Source organism: Cladophialophora carrionii (genome assembly GCF_000365165.1).
Source record: "Cladophialophora carrionii CBS 160.54 unplaced genomic scaffold supercont1.6, whole genome shotgun sequence".
NCBI lineage: Eukaryota > Fungi > Ascomycota > Eurotiomycetes > Chaetothyriales > Herpotrichiellaceae > Cladophialophora > Cladophialophora carrionii.
The window spans coordinates 2987741-3002763 of record NW_008481831.1 but is presented as its reverse complement, the minus strand read 5'-3'; the positions used below and the strand labels follow the sequence as shown (position 1 = coordinate 3002763).

Here is a 15023-nt window from a genome sequence, read left to right as displayed (position 1 = left end):
TACTGACATATCGCCTGCTTTGGTGACAACCGGAGAATCATTTTATCCGCAAACCGGCGCGTGGCCCTCCCCCTCCGCACCCCCTGTTTATGAAATGTCAAACAAACCTTTACGACATGTACTCCGTACTCGCAGGTTACGAGGACTTATTCAAGGCACAGACAGAGGGTCGCATTCCAGACCGAGCTCAGGCTGCCCCCGCTCTATAGGGCAGTCTGCCGCCATGGCCAACACAATGCCCATACCACTTCCTCCTCGGACGCCGACACCACCTGCTGATGAGCCGTCCTCGCCTCAGAAACTCCCAGCATTCGATCCGAGGGACGCGGTATTTGACCCAAACACCCTTTCTCCGCACCACTACGAGTCTGAGCATATGTCGTCGACCGGAGCCTCATACTTCTCGACCTCGACGCCAGAGAGGCATAGTACAGGTGGAAACAGCAATGGAGCGGGCCCCTTCAACTTCCAGCCTTCGGCGCTGGCAAAATCCCCTGTGATCAAATCTGTTCGTGGTTCTCCCAGGATACTGCGGGCTCTCCCGGTGCATCGTAAGATTGCTGACTTGTCTCCCGTGCGCAAGCAGAATATTGGTCAGAGACGAGGCCACAAGTACAAGCATAGCAGTGTCTCGCACCAAATCTTCCTCGAACCCCCTTCTCGACCGCCGCTCGCTCTTCCGAACTCTCTCCCAATTCCGACCTTTGCTGAATGTCGAGCGAGCATGACGAAGGATCAGAAAGTGCGATTCTACTGGAGCATATGCCACATGGCTGTTGCAGGGTACACGGCGTCGAACTCGTACGGCTCGTCGGCAATGGAAGCACTGTCACATCTGATCTTCTACGACTCCCTCGGCGCTCTATTGTGCGTTTTCGTCGAGGTGCTATCAAACTTTGAGGTATGGGGTCGATCTAGCGTACGGCATCCTTTCGGCCTGCAGCGCATGGAAGTCATTGCGGGTTTTGCTCTGTCGGTGCTATTGATTTTCTTTGGCTTCGACTTGATCTCGCACAATGCAAAACACGCGCTGGAAGGCATCGGACACGAACCTCATCACCCTCATACGCATGAGCAAGTCACATCTGGCACTGTGGATTTGACCGCCATCTTGGCGCTGGTCGCCACGTTAATATCTGCAGTGGGCCTGCAGAACCATGCGCGGATAGGCAAAGCGATGCGTTTTGCCGCCATGGAGAACCTCCCTTCGCTTCTCAGCAATCCATCTCACTTCCTGACCCTCTCCTGCTCGGCAACTGTAATTTTGCTCCCTCTCCTGGACCTACATACCTACGAGTGGGTCGATAAAATAGTCTCGTTGAGCATCGCCTTCTCGATGCTCTTCTTGGGCTTCCACCTGGGACGAAATGTCGGCTCCATGCTCCTCATGTCGTTACCTTCAAAATCCAACGCCGACCTATCAGATGTTGTGAAAGCAATCGAGTCGGATCCCTTGGTGCGAGCGGTCGAGCAAGCCAAGTTCTGGCAAGCCCATTACGGGATGGGCATGGCGAATCTGCGACTGCGGGTTGTCGGCAGCGAAGAGAGTCTCGTCAAGCTTAGGGAAAAGATTACGAGCATCGTGCGCAACAAGCTGAGTGGTGGATACGGCCTGGGAAGCAGTGGGCAGAAGTGGGAAGTGAGTGTACAATTCAAGGTCGAAGTCGAGACCGCAATGAGTGCCAGCCATAGCCATTTCATGAGTCCCTCCAGCTGGGTGGTGACGGCTTGATACCGAGTAGGCAGCCGGGCTCAGCAAAGCAAGGCAGGAACTGTATACATTTGTACAAATATTCGATGAATTAACGACTTTGGCTTCGTCCAGACACGATAGAGCCGTTTAGACCGTGTATTGGTGATCTGTCCCGGCCACCATCTCGTCCTGTGTCCCTGAGTCGACGGCGTTGTTTCGGATGCCACTTGTATTCTCTGGGCTGCGTTGAAAAGGACGCATGAAGTCCACGCTGGAGAATCCAACGTTCCGGAGCAGCCCTCCGTTCGGCGGTGCTGGATGACCGGGGTCACGTTTCAGGGCTGACGGGACCACATCTTTGCTAGGCGAGTAGTTCGACTATGACAAAGATATAGATGCGTCGCTCGAGCCAGATTTCGATAGGTCTTAGCGACACCATCTTCATGTCCCACGCATTTTGACTGTGAGGATAGCTTGCTTGAGAATGGCCCCCTCCATAGGCACTGTTTCAGCAGCGCCAACCTCGTCGATCTTCTCTCTGACTGCCTTCAGCAAAGCCTGTGCTTCTTCCTGCGAGGCTTTTCTCTGGCGTCGTTTGTTTGCCAGCAAAAGCTCCACCTTTTTGCCCTTCTTGAGGAACTCCTGCATTTGCTTCATCTTCAGCTGCAGATCGTTGGCACTAATGGCCCAGTTCAGTTCCAGCTGTTTCGGCCTCTTGTCCTTCTCCAGGCGCTGCTGGTTGCGCTTCTGGTCTTCTTGACGGTTGATCTTCTGAATCAGCTCCATGCGCGAAACGACCTGCACGATCGGTATCTGACCATCATCTGGTTTGTTCATTTGTAGGACATATTGATTGGAACGGTCGATCGAGTCCAGCAGCTGATCAAGCCACTGGGGCTCCGACAGCGGCGCACCTGGAGTTTTGACCCTGACTTTAAGTGCTGCGATCTTCTCGTTGAGCGGGAACTCGGCGATCTTGTCGTCGATTGTCTTGATTTGGATCTTGCCTGCGACCCGTCGCTGATCGATCACAAGTCCAGGTGTCGTGGTAAAGCATCGTCTAGACGCAGCTGGCGCCGCAGTCCGCACCAGCGGCCGGCCGATGCAAAGCACGAGAGACTGCCGCATCCAAGAGGGTCGATAGGATTGGAGGAAGGTGAGTCGCGGGACGAAAGCTCGCGCGGCTTTTGACGATAGCGAGTGACTACGAGTACGGAGTAGCTAGTACGGGGGCTCACGTACCCCAACTTTTTTAGTGCTCAAATCTATGGACTACCTGTGCTTCGCACTTGTGCCTTAACCAGCGCCGATTTAAGCTGACGCCGCCTTATTCTCACCTCGCTCGCACGGCATTTCCGCTGGATCTCCTGCATCGCATAACCACCTCGTCAAAAGTCTTTGACGACTGCTTAGGTCCTGCGTGTTGCGGCGCAGTCAACGAAGTGTAGGATGGAGTGCGACTTTATATGAGAGAGCACGAAGGTGATGGTGGTGAGAGGGTCAATTATTTTAAAGCGGCGTGCTCTGAACAGGCGCATCAGGTTCCGCCAGCAAATGAACAACATTTCAGTTTCTCCGCAGTTTCTACTGTCGTTTCTCCTGGACGCCGCATGCGAGGATTCAGCACGTTCCCAAATTCCACTGTAATGTGTTACCTCCGTTATACTTCGCTCGCTTTTTCCGCTTCCCGAGTCCATGTCCTCTTCACCCAAACCGCTTGACCGAGCTGGCATCTGGTCGTACGTTCCTTTTACCTCTACACCTCGCCGTCGTTCAATCGGCAGCGGACTCCCGCGTACCACGACCAATAGCGCCAACGGTCGGCCGTGGGATCCCTCCGCCGCGAAGTCAAATACACACTTTCTTCCCTCTGGCAGGAGCCAGCCTAACATCCTGGAGTCCGTACAGAACGCCTGGATGACTCAAAGTCGCCAGGCCAAGTACATCAGGACCGGCGGCATCCTCGCTCTCATCGCCCTGTTGTATTGGTTCTTGTCAGCAGGGAGCACGCCGGTCCAAAATGTTTATACGTCTACGACATCTCCCACGTCGCGGTGTACAAAACCGCACGACCCTACAAAGCCCCTGGTGCAATACGCAATTATGATAGACGCGGGGAGTACCGGGAGCAGAATACACGTCTACAAATTCAACAACTGCGGGCCTACGCCTGAGCTGGAGAATGAGGACTTTAAGATGACCGAACCTAAACCAGGCGGCTCGGGTTTGAGTTCTTTCAAGACGGACGCCGAGGGCGCAGCCAAAAGTCTTGATCCTTTGATGGAGGTCGCAATGAAAGCGGTCCCGGATGAGTACAAGTCATGTACGCCCATCGCAGTGAAGGCCACTGCAGGCCTCCGGCTGTTGGGCGAAGACATGAGTCTTAAGATCTTGGAGGCTGTCAGGACCAGACTAGAGACGCAATACCCTTTCGCCGTGGTCTCTCGGGAGAAGAATGGGGTAGAAATCATGAAGGGGGAAGATGAAGGGGTGTTTGCCTGGATCACAACTAACTACCTTCTGGGCAAAATCGGAGGTCCTGATGAGAGTCCCACTGCAGCCGTATTCGACCTAGGCGGCGGCTCAACCCAGATCGTCTTCCAGCCGACTTTTAAGAAGAGTCCCCACGGAGGCATGCCCCAAACAATGGAAGAAGGCGATCACAAGTACAAGCTGAAGTTCGGAGGCCGGGAGTTCGAGCTCTACCAACATTCTCACTTGGGATACGGCCTGATGTCTGCCCGAAAGGCTTTGCACCAACTCGTCCTGGACCGGATGCACAAGCAAAATCCCGACTCACGAGCGTGGCTCTCCAAACCGATACCCAACAGTTGTATCACGCCTGGAACACAGAAGAAGATCACCGTCGAAATGCCTGCGGACCATGAACTCGCAGGTGAACACGAAGTTGTCATGGAGGGCCCTGCCGACGCGATCCCAGCTCAATGTCGCGCCCTTGCAGAAGCAATTCTGTACAAGGACAAAGCATGCAACTTGGCACCCTGCTCCTTCAACGGCGTCCACCAGCCGCCGCTCGAGAAAACCTTTGCCAAAGAAGACGTTTACATCTTTTCGTACTTCTATGACCGTACACACGAGCTCGGCATGCCCGAGTCGTTTACCCTGCGCGAACTACAGGATCTCACGGCCAAAGCCTGCGGTGGCGAGAAGACTTGGGACGCCTTTGCTGGAATAGAGGGCGCCATCGAGGGCCTCCAGGAGCGACCCGAGACTTGCTTGGACTTGAACTTTATGTCTGCGCTATTGCATACGGGATACGAAATGCCCATCGACCGCGAAGTCAAAATCGCCAAGAAAATAAAGGGCAATGAGCTGGGTTGGTGCTTGGGTGCCAGTTTACCTCTGCTGGAGAAGGAGAGTGGCTGGGAGTGCCGTATCAGAGAAGTTTCATAGTACGTCATCATGTATGTGCTGCGAGGTGACATGTTTGGGTGCCAAACGCACATGGCGTCGGCAGGTCGAATGCGGATAACGGTCGTATTGATACCCTTCACAGAAACTGTGGGCAGGATTGATGCGCAATTTTCAGGGGCCCTGGAACGGAGACGGGATAGGAAGATGAAACTGCGGCGGGCACGAAATCTAATGCATCAACATGGGTTCGGGCAGAACATCAGTTCCGATCGCGACAGCGTCGGCATGCTATCTTTATGCCTGTCCACTCATCAATAGAGATTCGGGAACCGTCGCGGTTAATGCGGAGCACTCTGGTTGTAATGACATCTCTTTACCGTCGTACCCGTTGTAACGCCTTCGCCAATGCTGCCCGGTGTAATAGTCTATTGCAGACGGCTTGAATCTGTTCAAAGCAAAGTCAAAAACCTCCCTTGCCCAATAACCCCTCGCCCACCTCCTTGACCAACGGCTCGGCTTTGAGATTCGCGCTCTTCCCCAGGTGTGCCAGGGTATCCCTGAGGTCCATAGCCCGGCACAGATCCCAGAGCATATCCTCCGCCGGGGCAGCGTATAGAAGCATACCCAGTGCCAGGAGCAGAGCATGCAGAGTATCTTTCAGATTCCCCGCGGATGAGGATGTCGGTGGAGGAAGCGACGGCAAGGACGTGATGCTCTCAACCAGAGCGGCTGCAAGGTCATCGCTCACGTCCGTCTCACCCTCAGATTCCTGGCCGCTTGGATTCGTCTGAGCATGCATTCGTGCGTTGTGTCTATAACTCGCTAGATTGTACACCAGCGCCGCAGCCATGGCTCTAGCATTCAGATGCTGGCTGAGAAGACACTGCGCCGCAAGCAATTCAATCTTCTCCTTCAGAGCCGGGGTCGCGTGGGAAGACGCAGCGGGATCGAGGCACCGGAAAATCTGTTCCTGGAAGACATTCGAGGAGAACAGGTTACATGCGAGTTGCAGACTGACAGACTGGATATTGTACGGCGCGTTCGTGAAGTCGCCGTCCTGGATGGATCCCAGTAGCGTCGAGAGCGTCGAGCACTCTTGCTCCGTGACGAGGGAACTGGCAACACGCGAGTCGCTGGCAGCGATGCGCACGAGATCAACGAGCGCAAAGTGCGACCCCGGCGGCAGGTCGCCAAACTTGGATTTGACGTGGACGCTGAAATCATGTAGATTGGGGAGTGCGGCGTCGGTCGCACCCTTTGCATCGCGCCTCTTGATGAACTCCACAAGAGCTTGCACAGACTTGTCCTGCGAGAAGGACGTGCCAAGCTTGGCGAGCAACTTCTCCAAGGGCGGCGTCCTGGTGTAGAGTGTTGGCCTCTCGATGGTCCGCTGGAAAGTCGGCAATCTCAACTTTGCGTGCTGGTGTTGTGGCGGCTTCGCCATTTGTAACAACAGGCGGACATTTCCCCTCAACCGAGTTGGATCCGCCCCGGCCCATTCGTCTTGCTTCTGTCCCTTGAGGAAAGTGATGAACGTAGGTGTTGCGCGGACGCCGTACCCCTGAGCCACGGCATGAGCGGATGGCGATGCTGATATGTCTACTTTGATCAACCTTGCGCCGGAAGAAGTGCCTGCTTCGGTGGCCAACTCGTCGTATGTCGGGTAGCAAATTTTGCACGGTGGACAGGTCGCGGAGGTGAAGAAGATGACTGCGCAGGACTGAGAGGCAGACGACAGAAGTTTGTCGAGTTCCGAGAGACTCGTAACGTTGTGGACATGACCTGGCGCGTCTGGTGGCGGTTGGGCATTGATGATCGCGACAGGGAAGATGACTTTTTGCGCGTCGTCCCCATTGGCAATTGAGGGAGCATTGTTCCCGTTCCGAATCCCTTGAGATGCCGGCTTCGAGATCGAGCTCCTTCTGGTGGCATTCTCGCCGGACACTGCATCAGGGGCTTGAGTCATCGTCCGCATGGACTGATCGAGCTGGCCGCGGAGCATTTGGCCCATTGGCGTCCTCAAGAACGTTTCGGGCAGATTCTTGATCTCGTCGGGAATGCTTTTGCCCACAAGGAACATGGCGAGGTCTTGGGTAAAGTTGTTGCAATTGTGCAGGAATAGGTCGTACGACTCGGCCGTGTATATCTCTTCGAGAGACTCGATGTATTCCTCTATGACGTCCACGGGTAGGTCTGTCTTACCCATGTTTACAATCTTCATAGGTTGCCCATGATGTGTTGAACCCGGGATTTTCCTGTGGATTCCTTGGCCGAAGAAGTACTCGACATTATTCAAGACAATTGCCGTGTGATAGATTGCGTCGATTTGGACCCCGGTGATCATCTTGGAGTACTGCCGGGCCATTCCTCGTGAAAGGTCATAGACGTAGAGTTGGACCTCCATCGCTATCGTGCAGTCGAAGCTGCTTCTGCTCTGGCAACCTCGTCAAGGAACAGGAGTCGGAGTTGTCAGTGAGCATGTTGGGACAAGCGGACGTTTGAAGATCCAGGCAGCCAAAACACGTCAGCCACAACTCAAAAAATGTGGCGTCACTTCACCTTCATCTGCCGACTCGCCTTTGGAGTCTACAAATTGCGTTTTATTTCCTCGAAGCCAACCTCAATCCATGTCTGCGTCACGATGATACTTGTCATGCTCTGTGATTTCACCGTGGCTTAACCTTGGGCTCGAGATGCCGCCGCGCAAGCCGCCAGTCAAGGGCAAAGCCCCGGCCACGAAGACAGCCACAACTTCAAAACCGCGACGGTCAAAACTAGCCAAGGACAACAACATCACGGCAGAAGAAGAGTCGGCAGAGATCAAGGAAGCATGGAATCTGTTTCGGCTGGAGGATGTCGAGGGTTACGAAGGCGAAAAGGAAGGCGTTCTTCGGACGAGCAATGTGCAGCATGTCCTGCGGTAGGTCACGTTTAGCATCGGAGGATCGGATCTGCCATCCAGCTATGATGACGGCCCGTCTAATCCTTCTTGTGTAGAGCACAAGGCCTCGCTCCCAAGAACGAGGCAGATATGCAGGAGTTCATCGAGACGCTTGACCCAGAGTCTGAAGGCTACGTAACATACCCGCACCTCCTCGCGCTTTGCGCAATACAACTAAAATCCAAGACCGACGAGACCAAGGTGGAAGAGTTCGAGACCGCATTCAACCTCTTCCACCCCAGCCAAGGTACCGGTGGTGAGGAACAAGTGATACGGCTGCAGGATCTGCGAGCGGTGGCAAAAGTACTGAAGGAAGATGTCAGTGACGACGTGCTTAGAGCAATGATCCTGGAGGCGAACGGAGGGAAAGGTGTTGGCTCTGGCGTCAACATAGAAGATTTCCGAGCTGTGATGACCCGAGCGAGGGTGTTCCAATAGTTCTCGCATAGGCGCTTCTCAGTCATGAAGAGGTCTTCAATCGCCCAATGAGACGTGCAAAGAAGAAAGACGAAGACTACTGTCTCCACGGAAATCAGACCACGACCCGGTTTCGAGTCATGTCAGTAGAGACCCGTGGAAGTCCCGCGACCAAATTTGTATCTGGCTGAGATCGAGACCGAGTACTATTCTAGCTTCCCTGTCCACACTGGCTCGTTGTGGGTGCAAGACGAAACGGCCAGCTCTAGCATAGATAGAAGCGGTGCAACGGATTGAACCGAGCATAGAGTTTTCATGAAACCTTCCTCAACATTCGCAAAATTTGCGGTGTGACCTGAGCCTGGTTTTAAACGGCCGATTGAGGATATAAGAACTCTGGCAGTATTGAGACGCCTGAAATCTGCGGTAGAAAAGAATGGCACAAAAGAGGGCGTAGTGAGCTCCGAAATTTTACTACACAAATTAGGCGCATTTCGCTCGTCGAACTGTGCGGGCCTTCCTTGGACTAGCTTGATCCGAAAGAGCTCTATTCGAGCGGCGCACTTCGGCCTAACCAATCATGATCTTTACCCCGCGTCGAATGAGAAGAGTCGGAAGCGACAAGCACAGAATGGGCCTCATCTCAGACACAAAATTGCATCCCTTCTGTCCTAGAAGCTATATCTCCATTTGACGAGCAAACGGTATTTTCGACCATCTCCACCATGTACACTCGTAAGCCTCGACCCCAGTTCAAGGCATGGTCCTCGGGCCTCTATTGTCACGCTACTTTACCATTTGACGTGGCCAACTTTGCGTGCCCAGGGATGCTGCTGTCCGCGTCGTATGAATTGGGTAATGCTTGAATCAAATTTTTAGCATATCTTCGGGGCTGCCATCATTGCGGGCTGAGTCCCGTCTTTTTCCTATGCTCGAAAAGGTTTGTCTTTGATTTGAGGGCCCGGACCTGGAAACTGCGATCATAGGGCGGGCCAGACCTCGTACTTAGACGGTGTTCAGAGAGCATCAGCCGTGCTAACAGCTCAATGCAGGGTTGGCCATCCCCCACCACGGGGAATGGCGATGACCGGCCAAGGACGACGATCGTACCTCAGAAACGTCTCCTTGATATGAAGGTGACTTCACCGAACGCCGTACGGCGTACCCAGCAGCAATTACCTTAACGTCGTCAGAAGGATAATGACCCTCGGGGACCACTTTTCGGGCTACTAGGAAAGCGTCACGCACAGGCACCAGTCAGCTGCCGCTGGCGCAGCCGATAAGCGAGGCCTTATGTTCGTAAGGCCGCCCGTCCCTCGCGTCTTGGCAGTGTTGGCGCTCTGCAGACTACGAGGTACCATTACGAGTACTGGGGTATATTGGCTAGTCGAAGGCAGCTGCCGAACGAGGGCTAGCCGGTGCCGCATCGGACCAGCGGTGCTCCGCCCAGGGCTTCCCGCAGAAGTTGTCTCAACCTGTGGGCTGTGTATCCCCTCGACTTCGCGCCGTTGGCCAATTTCTCTGTCACCCGCCTGTATCTTCTGCAGGACTGAAGCGCAGTCCGCCAATGAAAATGCAGATACCGGGATTGGGATCGGAAGCATACAGCGCGCCTGGCCTAGTAATGTCCCAAATGGCTCAGGCGATCTGGCAAGATGTGAAACAACGAAGCCTCAATGCGACAGCGTGCACAGCTATCAACTTCTTTCTCGACCGGATGATGCCCTTCATGCGCGCTACACCACTTGTTCTCGCACGTTTGCCCGCGTTTCCTGCATCGAAGCCGCGTCGTCGACAAAATGTCGGACGATGACCGACGAGCTCTGGATCAAGCGCCAGTGCCAGAAAGCTCGCAGAGCTTCTTGATATCACGAAACGCTGTAGCGGTGTCAGACTCAAATCTACGTTCCCCACCGACTTCAATTGCCATGTTGCGCTTGCAACGGACGACCACCTCGTCCCAGACTTCTCAGGCACAACCAGACGAGGAAGCGTTGAACAAGCCGCCTCTACAACACAAGCCATGGGGATCGCGGTCGTTACAAAGACGAACACTACTGGCTTTTGCTGGTATTTTCATCGGTCTTTTGGCCGCAGTCGAAGCTATCATCCAGGTAGCCCACAACAACCAAGGCATAGCAAACGCTGATGAGGATGCCTACTACCTTTGGACATATGGGCCTGTTGCTAGTAGGGACATCTGTGTACCATACCAGAACATGTATTGATCTAAGCTCATAGTTCTGACGGTGACGCTCGCGTTCTGGTCTCGGATCGAATACAGATCAAAGCAGCTCGCCCCGTATATTCTGCTGCATAGCGACCCTGCCTCCACAGATCAGGCTATCCATCTCGACTACATCTCTCCTATTGCACCTACGACAATTTACCAAGCCATACGAAACCGCAACGTCTTGGTCGCCTTAGCTTCGATATCCTCACTTCTGGTTACCCTACTCATCGTCGTCTCAACCAGTCTTCTCGGCTTGGTATCCTTCCAGCTGGACCAAACGGGCATTACGATGGCGGTCTCTGATTCATTCGTGGACAACGCCTCGTCCTTACTTACTAGCCCTGTTGCTCAAATGCCCTTCTATGTCTATGATGCCATTCACAACTCAAGTCTGAAGTATCCCGCCGGGACTACAGCGTCATTCGCATACCAAAACTTTACTTCAGCCGATCCCTCAGCGGCCGACGCACTAACTGCAGAAGTTGACGGATTCTCCGCGACGCTCACCTGTGAACCCGCTATGCTCCATTTCGGGGGTCTTTCGTTGAATGTACCTACCGGTGGACAGCCGTATAACACCTACGAGCCTACTGATGATGTTTCCAATGTTACAATCTCTTTCAACGGCTGCGAGGCAAATTTGACACCGCCATTATATCTGACGGAAGTCGGAGTGAAACAAACCATTGGACAGTTTGTCAAAGTAGCGTGTGCAGGCGGTGGAGATGAAGAAGACTCGCAGCGCGTCTTGATTTACACAATGGAGCTGATGATCAACTCCTCAGCATACGCAGATCAATACCACCTTACCTACTACTACAGTATTACCCGTTCAACTCAACTCCTATGCAGACCGTCATACAGCCTGCCCCGTCTCAGCGTCACAGTTGACCGAGCCAGCGGTACAAACACTGCAGCTACTTTGGTAAATCCTTCCCCGACCACCGATGGTCGAAGGATCAGTGGTCTGAGTGCTTGGAACTTGACAGAGTTGATCTTGGATTCGGTGTCGGGGATTTCGACTTACAACAGTGACAGCCATTGGGGTCCGGTGATCAAGCTCGCTCGACAGTCTCGTATCAACGTCACCGATGAGGAGATGTTCGACGTATCGACTTTGCAAGCCCTACTCCCACCGTTCTTCACTTCAGTTTCCGCCCAGATTGCCAGGGAATCGCTCATGAGACCTTCGCAGGCTGTCGTCGTTGGATCCTCAACCACTAAACGTACGCGGTTGACAGTTCGCTCGCTTTCAGCCCGCATTATGGAGGCCACTCTCGCCGTCCTCGCTGTGGCTGCAGTCATTATGGCCATATTTTGCCCTCGAACAGTCTCAGTTCCATGCGATCCAGGATCCATCGTTGGAACAGCAACGGTCTTCTCATTGAATAGAGCCCTTTTGGAGCATTTGAAGAACGACGCTCCTTCAGAGAATACCAGACTGGCACAACCGTCCTGGCGGCCTCTGGTGCTAAAGCCTTCTGTCCGCAGTCTCGGTTTGTTTACCATCGCGGCCGTTATTGTTGTACTCGAGAGTCTCTTGCAAGTCTCGCGGAAGCACAATGGCATCGCCAATGTCGACCTGAAACAGTATATTCACTATACATGGTCGTATATCCCCGCGCTATTGATGATCATCATTAAACTGTTCGCTCTGTCAGTTGACTTCAATACGCGGCTCCTGGCTCCATTTTCACGACTGAGGCGAGGCGGAACCTACAAAGACGCCTTGAACGTCAGTTATTTGAAGCAACTTGCCCCCGCTGCCATCATCTCCTCGGTCCGAACAAGACAGTTTGCCGTCACCGCAACGACGCTCATGGCGCTGATCGGCGGGCTCCTTACAATCGTTGTGAGCGGCGTATACGACGTAGCACAAATACCAACTCAGTCCCTCGTTCAAATACAGCGTCAAGACTCGTTCCGATCGGTCGAGGACATTGACCTGGACATTACTAGCGACGACAAAGGAGGGATGCTTGGGGCTCTAATTCTTGAGCAAAATCTGTCATACCCAAAGTGGACGTACGACGAGTTTGTTTTCCCCAAGCTGGAGATGGTACGTGACACCAGCAACCTGGAGCTGGGCGATTTTATTGATACCACTGTTCCTGCCTTGCACGCCAAACTCCACTGTAGATACTTATCAGGCCCCGAGGTAAATGCTTCAGTGAACTGGACAAACGGCGGAGAGATGAATATCGTGAAACCCCCAGCTCTTGCAACCTACCTCAACACACAATCAGACATCTACCTGGGAGGTATCGACCCAGTCGTGGAGGGGGGAGTTTTTGGCTATTCGGATTGGGCAGGAGATGGTAACGGAATTGGCGATCCGCCGGAGTACGCATACATCTGGGGATCCTTGAGCGGCCGAGAGATCGACCACATCGTCATCCTCATGTGCGACGAAGACCTCCACACCATCGACGTCTCTGCAAGGTTCTCGCTACCAAACTTCTCAATCGGCGCAGACTTCCCGCCTGTGCCAATCGAAGCCACGTCGAAGTGGTTCACGGATCTTTTCCTCCTCGAACCTTATTCGGACCAACTGCCCAGGCAGCCCGACGGTCCGTTTCCCTGGGATGAGTTCTTCACCCTTTTGGTAGAGGGTAGTGGCGGCATCGAAATGTCGGATCTTAGGGATCCCTCGAAGGTCGACAAGATTGTGGACACAATCAAGCACTTCCACGGCATCTTGCGGGCTCAGCAATACAACATCGTTTTGCGGCAAACTCCGGCTCAAAATGAAACACTTGCGAGCCTTCGGTACCCGAGCACGATGACCAGCAACAGGCGGAGCAGACTTATCCAGCATGCAGTGTCGACACGCATCTTGGAAGGCATGCTTTTCGCGATGCTTGTTTTTGGGACGGCGGCTACATTCATGATGAAGACGAGAGACGTATTGCTCGAAAACCCCTGTACGATTGCCGCCATGGCACGCTTGCTAGCTGAGTCAAGCATTCTCGTCCACAAACGACCGTCCATATCCATACCAGACTTCTTGGACAGCGAGTCTCCCACGGATCCCGAATCATCCCAGAGCGACGTATTCAGGCTCGATTGGTTTGTACGGAGAGAGCACAGCCAGGAGAAAACGAGAATTTTCACAATCCGGGCTGTGGATGCTGTCGAACTCCGGACGAGACCTTCTGCGCAGCCGCCGGAGGAGGTGAACGCGGCGACGGCGACGGCGACTGTGGGAGATTATGCTCCGATACCAGCGGACGATACTCACCCCAGCCTCGACTTGGCGGATCTGGACCGAGAGAGAAACGAGGAGCGTGGGGACAGCGCGCTCCTTGCCGTCACAAGTGTACAAGATGGCAACCACAGAGAGGAAACGGATTCTTTGGTTCGGTCAAGAGACCAAGACCAGACTAGCGAAAGTGAGCAGACCCCGAACCATCAAAGGTCCCCATGAGCCTCTGGAGCTTGAAGCCATCAGAGACGGCGCGCAAAACGCCTCGATACTGCAACCCCAGGTCCATCGAACCCACCGACTTTACGGATAGCTCTACACTAGAATGGAAGGGGGTCCAAGGTGAACACCCTGGCATGTCTGTGGTCGCGCAACTCCTATCGACCGACAAGAAACAAAGCCATTATCAAACAAATTGCCGGCTACAATGACCAACTTCGAGCACCACTCGAACCTGCACAGAAGGAAGTCATCACTCCGGCGGAGTTCAGGACCATGTCCTGATCACGAGTGGGATATAGGAGAGTCCTTGGCCCTTTTACCGGCCATAGGGAATTCCATCCTTTCCTTGCTCCGTGGGGACCTCTTCTTAGAGAACGGACGGGGCGCCCGATCTTTCGGCCAAGCCGTCATGCAGGTTCATGCTCGCCGGTATCGAAACCTGTTTCTCTCACGCCGACAGTGCCGCTTGCAATCCCATCGCGCGCCGTCGGAGGACCGTCGCCGTTAGTCATTGACTGGCAATTTGCGTGCTGGTATCCGGAATGCTGGAAATCTACCAAGACTCATTATACCGTTCCCCTTCCCCCATGCTTGACTGGTACAGTATGTTGGATGCCGAGCACGCTGATAGAAGCGCAATCGCCCGACGTGAATCGTAACCAGAAACCCGGTTGGCACTGCGGAAGGCCTACTAGAAACAGAAATGTCATCTAATTCCCACATTGATTGCAGAGGGCGGCCGCGCCCTAAACGAGAAGAGCGCGACTCGATCAACCCGATCGATTCTGTCTACCTTGTTTTCTCGAGTGTATGGAGTCCCGAAGGTGGTCAACAAACACAGCACAGCCCGTCGCGAGCAACTCCAACCGAAGACGCCTCTAGTTAATGATGGGACCGACTACGGACGAAATTTGCGAGTGCTTACACACGACGAGAA

General features: G+C 53.9%; 6 protein-coding genes across 6 annotated transcripts; 4 read left to right on the top strand and 2 right to left on the bottom strand.

Annotated features, from left to right (window-relative positions):
• Nucleotides 1–223: 223 nt before the first annotated feature.
• On the top strand, nt 224–1732 carry G647_08058 (uncharacterized protein; the record flags this gene model as incomplete). Its single annotated transcript, XM_008732370.1, has 1 exon — nt 224–1732. The coding sequence occupies one exon, from the start codon at nt 224–226 to the stop codon at nt 1730–1732; it is 1509 nt and encodes a 502-aa protein (XP_008730592.1).
• A 402-nt stretch (nt 1733–2134) lies between these two features.
• G647_08057 (uncharacterized protein) lies at nt 2135–2821 on the bottom strand (the record flags this gene model as incomplete). Its single annotated transcript, XM_008732369.1, has 1 exon — nt 2135–2821. One exon carries the CDS (start codon nt 2819–2821, stop codon nt 2135–2137), a length of 687 nt encoding a protein of 228 aa, XP_008730591.1.
• A 567-nt stretch (nt 2822–3388) lies between these two features.
• Nucleotides 3389–5107, top strand: G647_08056 (uncharacterized protein; the record flags this gene model as incomplete). The annotated part of the gene is made up of 1 exon (XM_008732368.1): nt 3389–5107. One exon carries the CDS (start codon nt 3389–3391, stop codon nt 5105–5107), a length of 1719 nt encoding a protein of 572 aa, XP_008730590.1.
• Nucleotides 5108–5528: 421 nt separating this feature from the next.
• G647_08055 (uncharacterized protein) lies at nt 5529–7472 on the bottom strand (the record flags this gene model as incomplete). Its single annotated transcript, XM_008732367.1, has 1 exon — nt 5529–7472. One exon carries the CDS (start codon nt 7470–7472, stop codon nt 5529–5531), a length of 1944 nt encoding a protein of 647 aa, XP_008730589.1.
• A 289-nt stretch (nt 7473–7761) lies between these two features.
• G647_08054 (uncharacterized protein) lies at nt 7762–8447 on the top strand (the record flags this gene model as incomplete). The annotated part of the gene is made up of 2 exons (XM_008732366.1): nt 7762–7988; nt 8066–8447. The coding sequence occupies 2 exons, from the start codon at nt 7762–7764 to the stop codon at nt 8445–8447; spliced, it is 609 nt and encodes a 202-aa protein (XP_008730588.1).
• A 1778-nt stretch (nt 8448–10225) lies between these two features.
• Nucleotides 10226–14086, top strand: G647_08053 (uncharacterized protein; the record flags this gene model as incomplete). The annotated part of the gene is made up of 2 exons (XM_008732365.1): nt 10226–10616; nt 10668–14086. The coding sequence occupies 2 exons, from the start codon at nt 10226–10228 to the stop codon at nt 14084–14086; spliced, it is 3810 nt and encodes a 1269-aa protein (XP_008730587.1).
• Between the last annotated feature and the right edge of the window lie 937 nt (nt 14087–15023).